Raw genomic sequence first — 16,754 nt, forward strand, 5'->3', positions numbered from 1 at the left:
CTTTTGAATGTGTATTTTCAATTTAGTGTACAAATATTATATTTGTGACCCGTAACATCCTTATGCATGACCAATGTCAGTTGAGCCTGCTTCATCTCTGTCACCATCTCAATCTTTTATATATCTAAATGGATTAATCATGGAAGGGAAAAGCCACGAAAGAAACATATAACAATCCGAGAAGAAACATTATCTTTTTACAACTCTCTCTCGTCGAATCCTATCATGGAAGAATGTCGATTCGAGACCAGTGAGTTACAAGCATCTTTCATGTCGTCCACTCCGTTGTTCACCGATTCTTGGAGTTTATGCAACGTTGCGAATTGCGACGGGAGTATAAAGATCCAGGACATAGACAGGATCACGTACGTTGCTGTACCCGCGGTGTCGATGACTCAGCTGGGGGATCTTGTGGGGTTGAATGTCGCCGGAGATGGATTTTTCCCCGGCTTAGCCTCCGAGGAGCCTCTTCCGCCTATGCTTGACGCTTCCATACTCAACCTCTTCCGTGAGTTAAAGGTTTGTTTGCTTTGTTCTATCTTTTTATGCAATCTTTTTTTTACTTGCTTATTAACTTTCAATTAATACTTTACAAGTTGACAATCAAAATACAATTAAATGCTATTGTGTCAAATTCTATGACAAAGTAAATGCCATCATAGACAATTATTCGTTTGGATTTGTGAAAAAGAAAAGATTGAATTTTCTTCAACGTCATGTATACCTCAATTTCATGGTGGAGTAAGGAGATGACCATATCAATATCTTATTAACGTTTTTCTTTTAATATATCTCAGTCTTAATAATGAGTTTGTCAACTAGATATAAGTGTTTTAATTATTGTTTATCACCAACCAACCAAGTTGAATTTTGGTTTGAATATACTCCCACGTCATTCCGCCCAAGTGATTTATCAAGTAAGTCGATGTTCTTTAATGTCTGCGCTCAAAAAGTTTTTGACCCATGATGTATGTGCCAGCCATCATTTGTTTTTATTTTGTCATTATAAGGATTTGAAGATCTTGAATAAAAACAAGTTGCTATTACTATTGATGAGTAGCAAATCCTTATAATGAAAAAATAAAAAACAAATTACTCTTTTTTGATCAAAAAATAAATTACTCTGTAACTCTATATATACGTGATTTTACAATGTTGACTAGGCTACATAATCAGTTAGTTACCACAGTATCGATTGAATTAACGTGCAGATCAAACCAGGATTGAAATTAAAACTGGTAGGAAAGAAGCTGGTGGTGATAACCGGCCATTCAACCGGCGGCGCATTAGCCGCTCTCACCGCACTTTGGCTTCTCTCTCAACCTTCTCCGCCGTCATTCCGCCTCATATGCATCACCTTTGGCTCTCCTTTACTCGGAAACCAATCTCTTTCCACCTCAATCTCACGATCACGTTTAGCACACAACTTCTGCCACGTGGTCTCCATCCACGACCACGTTCCTAGGAGCAGCAATGAACTATTCTGGCCCTTTGGAACCTATCTTTTCTGTTCTGACAATGGAGGTGTCTGTCTAGACAATGTTGATTCCGTTCGTAGGATGTTTCAAGTGCTCAACGCCACGGTAACTCCAAATATCGAGGAACATCAAAGGTATGAACACTATGTGTTCACGCTTTCTCACATGTTTCTTAAGTCTAGAAGCTTTCTTGATGGGAATATACCCGAAAATAGCTATGAAGCTGGACTTGCGTTAGCTGTTGAAGCTCTAGGATTCGCTAGTGATGACCAAAGTAGTGTATTAGTCAAGGAATGTATTGAAAGGGCTACAAGAATAGGTCGAGCTCCGATTCTGAGATCGGTTGAGTTATCTAATGAGCTTGCTAATGTCTTGCCAGCAAGACTCGAGATTCAATGGTACAAAGACCGTTGCGACGCATCACAAGAGCAGCTAGGTTACTACGATTGCTTCAAACGTTATTCGTTGAAAAGAGACTATAAGGTGAACATGAGTCGCAAGAGACTAGCTATGTTTTGGGACAGAGTGCTTGAGATGGTGGAGACCAATGAATTGCCTTTTGATATTCATCTATGGAAGAAATGGATTTACGCATCTCAGTTTTATCAACTCTTAGCTGAGCCACTCGACATTGCGAATTTCTACAAAAACAGAGATATACAGAGTGGTGGACATTACTTGGATCAGGGGAATAGACCCAAAAGGTATGAGGTAATTGATAAATGGTGGAAAAGAGCTAGAGAGCCTGAGAAGTGTGTGAGAAGCACATACGCTACAGCTACGCAAGATACTTGCTTTTGGGCTAAGCTTGAGGAAGCAAAGGAGTGGTTGAATGAGGTGAAAAGAGAGGGTAGTGATGCGGAGAGAAGAGCTTTGTTATGGGAAAAGATTGTCCGGTTCGAGAGTTACGCGAATAAATTGGAGAAGAAAAAGGAGGTTTCTGTGGATGTTTTGGCTATTAACTCGAGTTACAAAGTGTGGGTGAGGAATCTAAAAGAGTTCAAGTTGAAAATGGATTATGGAAATAGAAGTGAGATGGTTATTGATGAGAGTGACGCTATGGAGACGTAGTAGGATTAACAGCATATCTAATGTTTGATATGCTATATATATATATATATATATAACAATCTGTAACATTGTTGTTGTTCATGGTTTATTGCATATATGTTACTATTCTAAAACCATCGTTGTCTTTAATTAATGTTCAACAAGTTTCTGCAATATTTTCTAATGTAAAGCCATGGGTTTTTTTTTAAAAAACTTTTGTAAGGCATATAAATGTCTCAGATTGATTGATCAACATCATTTAGTACAAAACAGAGAAAAATACTAATGTTTGCCCGAATATCTTTGTAGTTAACAGAGATGTATATGTTCTCGTAAAAGGGCTATGATTTGCACTTTGTAATGTATCTGATGTACACCGAGCTCAAACAATGAAAAAAGACATCATTTGTTACAAAACAAAACAATGTTTGTCCTAACACCTTTGTAGTTAACATAGATGTATATGTTCTTGTGAAAAGCTTTGTTTGCATTTTGTAATGCATCTGTTTTACACCGAGCTCAAACAATGATAAAAGGACAGTGATGGAGCTTTCACTATTTTTCTTCGTAATTTGATTTCATAAACCTTCTATCAAACCCGAAAATTATATAATTTATTTAGATAGTAACTCTCTTCAGTTATCATTATCAGGTTTGATATTTTCCTTGACATGAAGTGTTTTGATGATCTCTTTCATCTTACCATTTCTTTATTGTCATATTCGTTTTATAATCGCAAGCGACTGCGACACTGCGATTATAAATCACGGGATGTTATTCGTTTCATAATCGCGCAACTAATGACAATTAAAACAGTTGCATCGCTGTTTTTTCTTGCGATCAAAATTTTTAATCGCAGGATCTTGCGATTGATCGCAGCGACTAGTCGCATGACCCTGTGATTACAAAACAAACAACTTTCAGTCGCAATCGCATGCTCCTGCGACTGCGAAACGAACAACACCTATGTTCACTGGGAGTTTGTAAACTAGTTTCTCTCTAATAAAAAACCAAAAATTAAATCAATAATGAAAATTAATCTAAGGTCATGTATCTTAGTTAAAATATTTTGAGATTGTTTCTTAGTGTTATGTGACATATGAGTGGTTTGAGTTTAAGAAAAAATAAATTAAAATATAATTATATTATATGTTTTTATTATGTTTTTATATTATGTGTGTTACAAGTTTTATAAAATTTAATAATTTTCTTGTTTAATAAAATTATATTTTTCAATTCTTTTTTAAGAACTCCAATGAAAATTTTACCATTGGAGATAGATCATTTTTTTAAATCTTATTTTTGAAAAATGCTCAATTTACTATTAAAAATCACTAAAAACTATAAATAAAAAACTCCATTCCACATGCTCTTATGCTTGATGAAGTCTTAATCACCATTCACCAGGTATATCTTCCAATGCCTCGAATCATTACTTTTAATGCTAAAACGATAATTGCCGCCCCATTTCATACTCTAGCTTTTCCACACATAAAATCCCAAACAGTGATTAAAAAGATGAGATGGATCTATCACTGCAAATTTTTTTTAATTTTTTTTTTTTGGAATGAAATATAAATCTTTTCAATTTTCATGAAGTAAATTACTAAAATCATAACAAGAGGGAGGAGACCACAGGTCCACAACAATTGCAAGTACTCGGACCTCCTCAAGTCACTGTGAGTCTAAAACTAAATGACTAAAACATCTTACGCCAAAAAGACTTATTTATCAGTAAGTTGCAAAGTCACTTATTAGTATTAAAACTTGAAATTTCCTTTCCATTTTCCAATCTATTTTTAACTCTGAACCATTCAGGTATTACACTGGAAAATGCGTTGATTCTCTTTTTGTATATTTACTTTTGTCCTTTAGCTCAAAACATTGATTTTAAAAATTATAATGGACCTGCCTTTCAGTCAAGTCCATTATAAAAAGAGACTTTTAGCGAGAGGAGTCGTCGAATTAGCTTCCTAGAAATTACATAGGAAAGAGCCACAAGAGTATCAAGGTTGCAGATAAAAATAAAATACTCTGTTTTTTCCCAGGAAAATACTATGTTTTTTCTTCGGAATTCTAAAAATAAACAATCCGATTGCTAAAACGTAATCTTTCTGCAACTCTCGTTTATATGGGCAATCCAATCATAGAAGAATGTAGATTCGAGTAATCTTTCAGCAACTCTCGCTATTAGCAATCAATACATGGAAGAATGTAGATTCGAGTCGAGTGAGTTACAAGCATCTCTTATGGCGTCCACTCCGTTGCTCACCGATTCTTGGAGTTTATGCAACGCCGCCAACTGCGACGGCGGTTTAAAGATCCAGGGCATAGACAGAATCACCTACGTTGCTGTGCCGGCGGTGCCGTTGACTCAGCTGGGGAATCTTGTGGGTTTGGATGTCTCCCCAGATGGGCTTTTCCCCGGCTTAGCCTCTGAGGAGCCTCTTCCGCCTATGCTTGACGCTTTCATACTCAACCTCTTCCTTCAATTAAAGGTTTGTTTTCTTTTTATGCTATCTTTTTTACTACTGTGTTTTTAGAAATCAATATACCTAAAATATGACCCTCTAATAAAAAGAAAAAATGAAATCAAAATACAATTAAATGTGATTGTGACTAATATTTCTAACACAAAGGGAAAAATTAAAATTACTATACTACTTTTTTTTTTTTCGTAACAATTATACTACTTATTATTCGTCTGATTTTTAAGAGATAGTTTAATTACATATTTCATAGTGGATTAATGAGTTTGCAAACCACATAAGTGTTTTTTTTTTTTTCCGTGAAATACGCTGTAGCCAAGAAACAGTTTTAAGATACTAGATAAATACATAAAGAGATGTTTTTCTTATAAAAATCCTAAAAAGACTAGTTGATACAATTATTCCACCTTTAAAAATATCATAATCTGTACATTGTCATGAGTCATTATCTCGGAAAGCATGCTTAAACAAGCCAAGTTGTCGACAAAAAAAAAAAACAAAAAAAAAAAACAAGCCAAGTTGAATTTTTGTTTGCATGCCATCACGTCCGTCTGCTCAAGTGATTATAAAGTACTAATTAATTAAGGGCATGTACCAATTTTTCTATGCAATAAACTAAACTATTTCTAGTTTTATCCCATACTTTTACCTTCCGCCCAGTTCACCAACTACCAACTATAGATATTATTATTTTATCCAATTTATAAGAACAAATTACTCTCAGTTAACCAAATTTAATTAATTTCGATTTAACATCATAAAATCAAGTTCACAATTATTAAAATTTTGATCCCAAACCAATCTTCAAGCCTAATTGCAACCTTCTATTCATCATAGAGATTTTGATTTCCTCAGAAGAAAAATCAATTTAGAATAAATTATTCTTATCGCAAAATTATAAACGTAATTTTAAATTACAGTTAAAAATAATAATTAGATTTTGTTAATTAAGAAGAATTTTATAGATTATATTGAATTATGAACGCTATATTCTTTTATTTTAAACAGGTCTTTTATTAATAAGACACCCACCAAATAGGTTAGATCTCAAGAAACAAACAATTAAAACAGACCCGCCATAGACTTCCTGGAACGGAAAGTCCGTTAATTAATGGTTAAGTTAAGTGAATATGTTAATGGTAGCTTAATATCTATGCTTAACACACCTGTCGAAGTTCTGTGTGCTTATAAAGTTTTGCGAAATTGCATAAATACCACTAAATTAATATTTTTCCAAAATTTTCATTATGATTTTTATTTTTTATAAATACTACTAAACTAATTTTTTCCAAAAATAACATATAACTAAAACTATACTTTTTAACATTAAAAACTAATTTCAAAATCCCAAAACACTAATCTTTACTCCTAAAAATTGTATTTTAAATATAAATAGTTAATCCAAACATTAAAAAATTGGTTCTACACTTTCGAAAATCAATCTTTATGTTTATGGCTTTTTTGGGAAAAAAAAAAACAAATTGTGATATTTTTAGAAATAAAAAGCTTAAAATGTGATATTTTGGAAGAAATTACTCTAAAGTTTTTAAACCATAGCTATGTGTGGCCATATCGAAAAGCTTTTTTCATCCAATACTTTAGTTTTTGTTTTGTCTTAATAAGCAAGGATACGAAGATTTTGAATACTAGCAAAACAAGAACTTATCGTAAGTGGAATTTGTTTGTATATAATTTAAGTTGAAAAATGGTATATTAGCAAATTACTCTCTAAATCTATATGTGATTTTATAAGATTGACTAAGGGTATGATCAGTTTCGTTTTTGTTAATCTTAATTAACCAACTAATTTACCACAATATCGATTGAATTAACGTAGATGCAGATTGAAGAAGGATTGGTAGGAAAACAGCTGGTGGTGATAACCGGCCATTCAACCGGCGGCGCATTAGCCGCTCTCACCGCACTTTGGCTTCTCTCTAAACCTTCTCCGCCGTCATTCCGCCTCATATGCATCACCTTTGGCTCTCCTCTATTCGGAAACCAATCTCTTTCCACCTCAATCTCACGATCACGTTTAGCGCACAACTTCTGCCACGTGGTCTCCATCCACGACCACGTTCCTAGGAGCAGCAATGAACAGTTATGGCCCTTTGGAACCTATCTTTTCTGTTCTGACAATGGAGGTGTCTGTCTAGACAATGTTGATTCCGTTCGTAGGATGTTTCAAGTGCTCAACGCCACGGGAACTCCACATACCGATGAACATCAAAGGTACGGATACTATGTGTCAATACTCTGTCACATGTTTCTTGAATCTAGAAGCTCTCTTGTTGGGAACATACCTGACAATAGCTATGAAGCTGGAGTTGCGTTAGCCGTTGAAGCTCTAGGATTCACTTGTGATGACCAAACAGGTGTATCAGTGAAGGAATGTATTGAAAGAGCTACAAGGATTGGTCGAGATCCGATTCTGAGATCGGCTGAGTTAGCTAATGACCTTGCTTATGTCTTGCCAGCAAGGTTAGAGATTCAATGGTACAAAGACCGTTGCGACGCATCACAAGAGCAGCTAGGTTACTACGATTTCTTCAAACGTTATTCATTGAAAAGAGACTATAAGGTGAACATGAGTCGCATGAGGCTAGCTAAGTTTTGGGACAGAGTGTTTGAAATGGTGGAGACCAATGAATTGCCTTTTGATTTTCATCTAGGGAAGAAATGGATTTACGCATCTCAATTTTATCAACTCTTAGCTGAGCCACTCGACATTGCGAATTTCTACAAAAACAGAGATATAAAGAGTGGTGGACATTACTTGGATCAGGGGAATAGACCCAAAAGGTATGTGGTGATTGATAAATGGTGGAAAAAAGGTGGAGAGCCTGAGGAGTGTGTGAGAAGCAGATACACTAGCGCTACGCAAGATACTTGCTTTTGGGCTAAGCTTGAGCAAGCAAAGGAGTGGTTGGATGAGATGACAAGAGAGAGTAGTGATGCGCAGAGCAGAGACTTGTTATGGAAAAACATTCTCGAGTTCGAAAGTTATGCGAATAAATTGAAGAAGAAAAAGGAGGTTTCTGTGGATGTTTTGGCTATTAACTCGAGTTACAAAGTGTGGGAGAGGAATCTAGAAGAGTTTAAGTTGAAAATGGGTTTTGGAAATGGAAGCGAGATGGTTGATGGTGAGAGTGACGCTATGGAGACTTAGTAGGAATAATAGCATATCTAATGTTTGATAGTGTTGGGGGGGAGCTAATCGTTATGAAATTTACCAACCACCGTAAAATTCCTCAATCTGTATCATTGTTATTCATGTTTTGTTGCAAGACTTTTCTCATTTTATTTTAATTTTTTTTTTTGTAAAACGACTTTTCTCATTTATGTTACCACTGTAAAACCATCTTTATCGTTAAAATAATGTTCAACAAGTTTTGTAAATTTATTACTTTAAAACCAACATGTAGTAGTATAGTGTGATGGTGATCTAATTTCTGCATACTGTATATAGTATATGGTATAAGCTAATTTTTAGGAATGTTTTATTAATATACATAGATATATAAACGTAAGACCTACATAGGATTCTTGGAGATCGCCATCATTCACATGATCCAAGAAGCTCTTTACCCCATTCAGATTTTCCTTTCCAAGCCTCCTTCTTTCGTGGGTAAACTAATTGAAATTAATACAAGTCAAATTACAAGTATACAAATAGAGACAGTCCTTGTTCTTCAAAACTTGTGCTTTCTTGTTTCACCCTCCTCGTTTCATATTTCTATTCGCGGATCGTTACGCATACCTTTCATACCACTTTCATACTATATATAATATGCACTCTATATGATCCGTCTACTTACAAGTTCTGATCCTTAACGGCTTTGACTAAAATCTTCATCGTCTGTCTCAATAGAAAAATGTTTCATATTACTCATTACTGATATAAACATTTTAATTTTTTTTAAAGTGATTTTACCTTCTACATAAGTCGACAAAAGAGAAGACATATAGTAATCGTGCAGTCTCCATTAACTAAGCCGTACAAATAGCTCAATGTACACAAATAACCCATCTCTCCAAAGAGGCCATAGGCTTCTTAGTTCGCTTCGAAACAATCTCCAAGACGATCTATTAATTAACCATTTTCTTTTTTCATATCTTATTATGAGAAAACTATATAATGCTAGTATTTTAGTATATATCAAAGATTCAAAACCCTTAACCCTGTCTCCCCCAAGAAGCAACAGTGAGTGCAGCCTTACGAGGCATTTGCTCCCCCCACACTTCCTCCACTCTCCAGCGCCCACGTGTTACACCCTCTCCACATTGCACAAACTCACACACACACATTCATGCATGCGTATATAACTCATTCTTCCTGTGAGATAGGGAGAGTGGAAGAGAGAAAGATATGGAGAGAACAGAGGTCATGACGTCATCGTTCATATGGCGGCCAAACGCAAACGCAAACGCGGAGATAACTCCGAGCTGTCCAAGATGTGGATCATCCAACACAAAGTTCTGTTACTACAACAACTATAGCCTCACTCAGCCTCGATACTTCTGCAAAGGCTGCCGCAGATATTGGACCAAAGGTGGCTCCCTCCGCAATGTTCCTGTTGGTGGTGGCTGTCGCAAGTCCCGCCGCCCCAAATCATCCTCTGGTAACAACACTAAAACCGGCATAGCCGCTAACTCTGGCAGCTCAGGTGGTGGTTCACCTAGCATCGATCTTGCTCTTGTTTACGCCAACTTCTTGAACCCAAAGTCTGACGAATCTATACCACAAGAAAACTGCGATTTAGCCACAGTGGTCACTACTGAATTTCTGGTCGATAATCCTACCGGCACTTCGATGGACCCTTCATGGAGTATGGACATCAATGACGGTCATCATTATAATAATCAGGTGGAACACATTGTGGATGAATGTGGTTATAATAATGGTTTGCCTCCGTTTCCTGGTGAAGAGCTTCTCTCTTTAGACACTAATGTTGTTTGGTCTGATGCTTTGTTGATTGGTCATAACCACGTAGACGTTGGTGTGGCTCCGGCTCAGGCTGTGCACGAACCGGTAGCTCATTTCGCTGATGAATCAAACGATTCCACCAACCTATTGTTCGGAAGTTGGAGCCCTTTTGATTTCTCAGCCGATGGATGATCCTTATATATATGGATGCATATATAAATATGAATTTGTATTATTGTACCTATTTATATACATACATATGATATACACAATTATATGATAATCTTATGAATCATTTCATGTAATTAAGAGAGTCGATAATTTCAAGTACAAATTTTAAGGGGGGTATACCTATACAAGGGATTATATATTTATTTTGGTTATACTCGACCTATATGATGTGATAATTAGTCGTTTTCAAGATTTCCTCAAGAATCCCCACGTGGAGGTCCTTGTCTTTGGATTCGATTGAGATTTGCTTGTTACTTAACTTGAACTTGCAATTCACTGAAAGTGAGACGCACGTGTATCACGGGTGCACGTGTGTGTGCCTGTTAAGTATCTCTGGAGTCAGGCCTATGTGTGTGTGTAGATCCTTCTCCAAAAAAAGGGAGTGTCAGAGAAAGAGCATATTTGTTCCTACTTTTCGTTCAAAACTCCTTTCTAACTACATTATATAAAAAAAATTACATGTACGGACCACAAACTAACTGGTCGCTAATCAGATAATCTTGACATGTGAGCTACCTTAAGTTTTTTTTTTGGTAAAGGATTGATACAAGTTAGGCCGTCTACGTACATGTGAATATGTAGCTCTTATTCCTATTCAAGTGTACAACTGTTAGAGGTAAAAAATATTAGTTGTGTCTAATTTTCTGACAATTTTAATTACATAATAGTTATAAAAATATATACGTATAGATTAAGAAACATTCTTTCTGGTCAGAGAATTAGGAAACCTACAAAAAGAAATCATACTGTCTAATGAGAAAAAGGACTAGAACACAGATTTGGTGAACTAGAATAGAGGAAATTACGCAAGTAGTGTTGAGAGGTAGGCAGAGAAGTTAACTTGGAAAGTTGTTTATTGTCGAGCTTAGCGCGCGTCACACACGTTCCCCATACATCTCCACTTGATCCAAGAAATTACTAAACTCTTATTACTACTTCAGAAAACAGTTGTGAATTGATGTCCCCCAAAAACAAAAAAAAAACAGTTGTGCATTTAATTTTTTTTTTCCTTACTTCATTAAATATTGCCTTGTCAAGCCTAGTGCAAAGGGAAATTAGAGTTCTTAATAGTAAGCACCAAAACGAAAATGTAGATATTTTTTTATAATCTAAATTATGAATAATCAAATAATTGTTTTACTTGAAAACCAGCTTTGTTTTGTTTTCTTGTAGAACTTTATCCGAAAATAAAAATATTTAATATATGTGCAAAATTTAAGGACGGATAGCGTAATTAATTTTGTCACAAGATGATATATGTGACCATATATGGTCAGATACGTCATCAGCTTTGAGTTTCTAGGATAGATTTTATCATTTCTTATAGTTGTTAATTAGTTATGTTTTTTTTTAATTGAATGTATAATTTATTCAAAACAAAAAACTGTATTACATGGGCTGTGACATTGTGAGCTGAAAACAGTTTGATAACAAAAAAGAGATATTTACAGGAGCAAGAGTTTCGTTTTCTTTTTTTTGGGGAGGGCTATGGAGGAAGGGTAGCAAATCACAGACGGTGGCCAACGTCATAACTCATAAACTTGATCTCCTTGATACCAACGATACAAATTTCAATAGTATCATTAGTTACCAACGTACGATACGTCCAAGCACTAGTGGAGTGGAGAAGATTATACATATAATTAAGGTCCTTAATCAGAAATGTTTATCGAACTGGTTACAAGGTAAAGGGTCGTGGATAACTAAATAAACACTGACTTAGGCTAGCTCTGATTAAGTTATTCAACCGGAATTAGATTTTTTTAGGTTATTCATATTGTCTACATGAATGTGAAAACACAATATTCTGTGCTGAAACAAGAAAAGGATTGCTATTTGCGTGCCACATCAAAGTGTTCTTTGGCGTGAGAAGTTTATATCAAATCAATAGAGATAACGTGGAAGCTAAGTGAGTATCAGAAGAAACATGAGGAGACTAAATTCCAAGAGACATAGTACTGTACTAAGGTTTAATTTGTATATATATAACAGAGTAAATTTTGAAAAAACAACCTGTTTATGTTTACAGTTTTGGAAAATATACTCATTTTATCTATCTGTAAAACACAAATAGTAAAATAACCAAACCGAAATTCAATAATAATTAACCAAAAAAAATCTAAACTTTAAACGAAACTTTGCCTGATTATGGAGTGGCGTCTGATTGAGTTGTGGGTCTAGTTATTTTTCTGAAATTGCTAGTGCAACCAAAACCAAATCCTTCAGAGAGTTTGTTCTTTCCTAAAATAGGGGCATCTGCACGAGTAATATAATGTTGTTGAAATTAGCCGTAATGGTTCCATCCTTTTGGGAAAGCTTCTATAGAAGAACCAACGACTCCAAAACTCGGATTAGGAAGAGAAGTATTTTCTTAGTTATTGATTTCAAGCCAAAGGACGTGTAGGTTCATGGAAACATAGGATTAAGAAATTAAAATGGAAAAAATGTTGTATCGACGATTATTTACAATTTCTGTGTTTATTTTTCCTCGCAATGAGGTGTTTCAGTTAGTGATTGTTCCAAGTCAACCATACAAGTAAAATTTTAAAAGCTTTTAAATAATTTGTTCGATTCTACATGAGAGTAGGCATACCTCTAAAATTTTGTCAAAACTACAATTTTTGACATTGAAATAAGCTTTTATAAATAAATAAAAAAGGGGACCGAGTCTAACGTGAACCACCGCCATGTAAACCCAAGTCTTCGTGTCGACTTAACGTCCTTACATAATTGAAACATTACATAAAAATGGAATTCATTAAATTAGAAGTTCTTAACCATACACACTAGTCGTTAAATGTGAACCTACTTGTATCATACATTCACCATCAAAGAGGAGATATAAGCGCATCTGTGGGTGTACGCCACGCTCACGCGCATAGATATTGTTCAAAATTATAATTGAAATACTATATGTCAACCGTAGGGATATTATTCTTCCCATATCGTTTTAACTACAAGTGCAAGTGGCCGTGGTCGAGAGGCAGGACCAGACCAACTTAGTTGAGTTTTTTGTTTTTAACTCTTATTTAGATTGCGACATGGTTGCTCGTAACGTAAGATCTGACTTTTTGATATATTCATGACATTTATTATATATATATACAACTAAAAATAATAATTATATATATACAAGTCCCCTGATATAGCCAAATAAAGTGAGAATGACGGTCAAATACTCAGCTGCTGTTTTGTCTTAGCTTTTCCTAATCGGTTCTTATTTTTCTGGTCCTTAATTATTTATTTATTTTTATTTTTTCCTTAATTATTTATAATACGTAGAAAGAGGCATCGAATCAGAAATCGCAATGTTACATGTACAGTTTGATCTTTAACTACGAAAACACTGTAACGGTTTATTGGACCACTACGGTTTACTGCTCATGTACATGTGTTACACTTTTATTCAATATTAACGTATGCTGTTGTGTTTTTTATTTATTAATACGTCAAATTTTTGATAGTATCTTACGTTGAATGGTTTTTTCTTCTTTTATACCTTTTACATGTTCTCAAATTTATGTGTATCAAGTACGTACATTACTAACCTGTATATATCGGAGACAAAAAAAAAAGATAAGCGTAAATTTTAATGTAATCCAAATAAACTTGATCTGGGTGATTATTTAGGTAAAACCTTAGGAAATTATATTGAATATTATCCTATAAATTAACAAAAACAATTCAAATTTTCACGTAAAACGACACTGTTCTCATGTTCCCACCAATGCCATGTTCCCTGATTGCTAGAACCGAGATGTATAGATACAGAGATTCGTCCTGTATAATATATGCTATAACGTGCTTTGGATTCCTATATATTGGTCTCCAAAAACAGAAAATTCTGAATGCAAAGCTTATTTTCAAAACATTTTCTTCAGTTTGTTTATACGTTCGTCTGATAATGAAATGTCTATAGATCGTTAGAATGTACATTTTAAACTGAAAAATAAAATGAATTCAATAGTCGCATGGCGGTGAATGCAAAAGCACATATGAAGGATTTTTGGAATCAGAAGACAAATCTTACGAATAAATAATTGTCGAATGAAAGCATGACACATGTATGTATAATGGAACCCATAAACCAATAGTCCGATTGGAGATGTAAGAACGTACCGACATAAACATTCGCAATGTTACTTCCGCGGACATCAATTAAATGGTCAGAAACGTTACACATGATGTATAGAAATCTCTAAAAGTAATGGTTTAAGCAGATCGATGATGTAAACTTTTAGGTTATCCACTCAATAAAAATGAGAAGTTGAAAGAGATGTTTTCCATAAGACCATAACTAGTATAGGAAATTAACAAAAAGAATACAAATAAGGAGCCTTTAACAATAATGAACAAGCAAGTGGAAAAGAATAGCCAAGTAACATGTGAGCCATTTATTTCCTTTGCAGTTTGTCATAATTTCATGAAAATATCACTATTATCTACATAATGATGAACATTGGAAAGATATAACCAAAACAAAAGAAAATCTGAGTTTGAACAAAAATAAACCACTCTTTTTGTTTTTAAATGAACTTCTAAGACGAATAACTCTCAAAGAATTGTTTGTATCTGATGAGAATTAATCAAACATATATGTGACTGACTCAATCTTGATGTTCAAACGGGATACGAATCATACAAATTTCTTGGGACACAAGGTGATTCCCTCCAAACCCTAGCGTGAAGCTTCAGCAATTCCTTCGCCTTTTCTTTAGTCTTGTTACCACAGCTAACTTGAAGCACCAAACACAACTTTGCTACAACTCCAAGTTGTAACATCTCTTGCAACAAAGATGGTGTTGCGCAAAACTTCCCAACCGAAAGCAAAACCCTAACCGCCCTTTCGCTAGTGATTTGTGAGACCCTCAATATCTTCTTAGACACAAGGGCAATAGCCGCACCGTGATTCAAGAACTCAGATCTTCCCTCTGCACATTGACATAACATATCAAGAACCACCATCGCCATCTCTGTGTTCCTTCTCTCTGATGAGAAAGTCTCATCCATTAAAAGCTCTATTATCATCGAAATAAATCCAGCTTCCACGGCCTTGTGTCTATTCCTTCCCCATGGACATATGATCACCAAGATCTGCATTGCTGATCTCGTGGCCTTGTGGGAGATCTGGTCATGCAAGATCTGAAGAACCTCAGCAAAAAGCTCACGTTCCAACAATATGATCTGCATTGGATCCGCAACTTCAAGGATTTTCTTGAGAAGCAAAGCTGCATATGCTCTTGACTCGTAGATCCCACGTTGCATAATCTTGGTCAACGTTTTCACAAGATTTGTTCCTTTCTTGTTGTTTAAAAGACTCTTAAGGGCTGTCTCTGACGCTTCGAGGTGGTAGAGTAAGCTTAGGGCTTCGTCCATCAAGCTTCTTGAAGAATCAAATCTATTCTCCAACATGTTTGACTGGCACATGTCGTTGAGATTGGAAGAAGAAAGCGAAGAAGAAGGAGAGTTGTAAGTATCTACGGAGTTAGTTACGATATTTGCCAAGAATTCGGGAACTTCTGCGGCTTCTAAGCACCGCTTGTTCGTAGTATTCTCCGACACTATTTGACGTAGTCGTTTGAGGCATTTGACTTGGTTTTGATGCGAAGATGATGAATCTTTGATGAGCTTTTCGATCTCGGCTTTACAGATCGGAGGCTTTGGAGTTGGGATCCTCTCGACACCGTATGACGCGTTAAGGGTACACCAAGATTGGATCAGACGGCGAAGAGTGTGGTTTGGGGTGAGATCGGATTCGGTAATGACTTGTTTGGTGACCGGACATGAGTTTTTCTTACCGGAGAAGAGCCATTTCTCGATGCTGTCCCTGTCGAATGTTATGCCCGTTGAAACTATCACCGGATCCTTCATGATATCTAGAGATATCGGGCAGAGGAAGAAAGAAGGAATCTCTATCTCTTGATCCATTTAACACGCCGGAAAATATGAGAAAACAAAAACGAAAAGAAGAAGAAGAAGAAGTAAACTTGATAAATAGATGGACGAACGAATCTACAAAATAAAAAAATGAAACTTTGGTTTGAATGTGTAGTAGCTGAGATTTAGGAGATATGAGGATTGGTTTTAATACGTTAGCAAGAAGAGAGAGAGATGAAAGGTTGGGGTCTTTAAATATAAAGGGAGTTGCGGAAATATTCAGAATAATTACAAAAGTCAAACACACGGAAAATACATGGATTTGTTTAACTCTTTCTGGATAGCTGTCACTATTTATTATTTTTTTGTATAGTTTTTATAGAACGAACGAGGAACGTATATTATACATAGATTTGACTTTCGTTTTTCTCAATTAAAAATAAAATAAATAAAAATAAATACAATTAGATAGAAAAGTGAGACGTATGAAGAGTGTTGACTTGTCAAAAGAGATGCGATTACGGCGAAAAAAGTGTAAATAGTAACGAAGTCATTGGGGATTGGTTGTGGCGGTGTTGAACACAAATAGATTTGTCTGCTTTGTGTCTCTTTTTTAGTTTTTACTCACATGCCTTAATTGCTGATTCCTCCACTTCCTTTTCTTGCCATCCCCCATTGACTTTTTTTTATTAATGTCTTCTG

The 16,754-nt window shown here is 35.3% G+C and overlaps 4 protein-coding genes across 5 annotated transcripts; 3 read left to right on the top strand and 1 right to left on the bottom strand.

The window, feature by feature from the left end:
- The first annotated feature begins 172 nt into the window (after window positions 1-172).
- On the top strand, window positions 173-2,655 carry LOC17886598 (lipase-like PAD4). The gene is made up of 2 exons (XM_006290795.2): window positions 173-519; window positions 1,212-2,655. The coding sequence occupies exons 1-2, from the start codon at window positions 226-228 to the stop codon at window positions 2,547-2,549; spliced, it is 1,632 nt and encodes a 543-aa protein (XP_006290857.1). The 5' UTR covers window positions 173-225; the 3' UTR covers window positions 2,550-2,655.
- A 1,831-nt stretch (window positions 2,656-4,486) lies between these two features.
- LOC17887236 (lipase-like PAD4) lies at window positions 4,487-8,416 on the top strand. Of its 2 annotated transcripts, none has more exons than XM_006290799.2 (2): window positions 4,487-5,026; window positions 6,855-8,416. In XM_006290799.2, exons 1-2 carry the CDS (start codon window positions 4,733-4,735, stop codon window positions 8,184-8,186), a joined length of 1,626 nt encoding a protein of 541 aa, XP_006290861.1. In that variant the 5' UTR covers window positions 4,487-4,732; the 3' UTR covers window positions 8,187-8,416. The 2 variants fall into 2 exon arrangements, with proteins under 2 accessions (XP_006290861.1, XP_023638830.1); XM_023783062.1 differs by having other exon boundaries at window positions 6,861-8,416.
- Window positions 8,417-9,383: 967 nt separating this feature from the next.
- Window positions 9,384-10,136, top strand: LOC17887239 (dof zinc finger protein DOF3.5). The gene has a single exon (XM_006293201.2). It carries the CDS (start codon window positions 9,387-9,389, stop codon window positions 10,134-10,136), a length of 750 nt encoding a protein of 249 aa, XP_006293263.1. The 5' UTR covers window positions 9,384-9,386.
- Window positions 10,137-14,454: 4,318 nt separating this feature from the next.
- On the bottom strand, window positions 14,455-16,245 carry LOC17885707 (E3 ubiquitin-protein ligase PUB22). Its single transcript, XM_006293114.2, has one exon. The coding sequence runs from the start codon at window positions 16,101-16,103 to the stop codon at window positions 14,796-14,798; it is 1,308 nt and encodes a 435-aa protein (XP_006293176.1). The 5' UTR covers window positions 16,104-16,245; the 3' UTR covers window positions 14,455-14,795.
- Between the last annotated feature and the right edge of the window lie 509 nt (window positions 16,246-16,754).

This window comes from Capsella rubella, unplaced genomic scaffold (assembly GCF_000375325.1).
Source record: "Capsella rubella cultivar Monte Gargano unplaced genomic scaffold, Caprub1_0 scaffold_5, whole genome shotgun sequence".
Taxonomy (NCBI): Eukaryota; Viridiplantae; Streptophyta; class Magnoliopsida; order Brassicales; family Brassicaceae; genus Capsella; species Capsella rubella.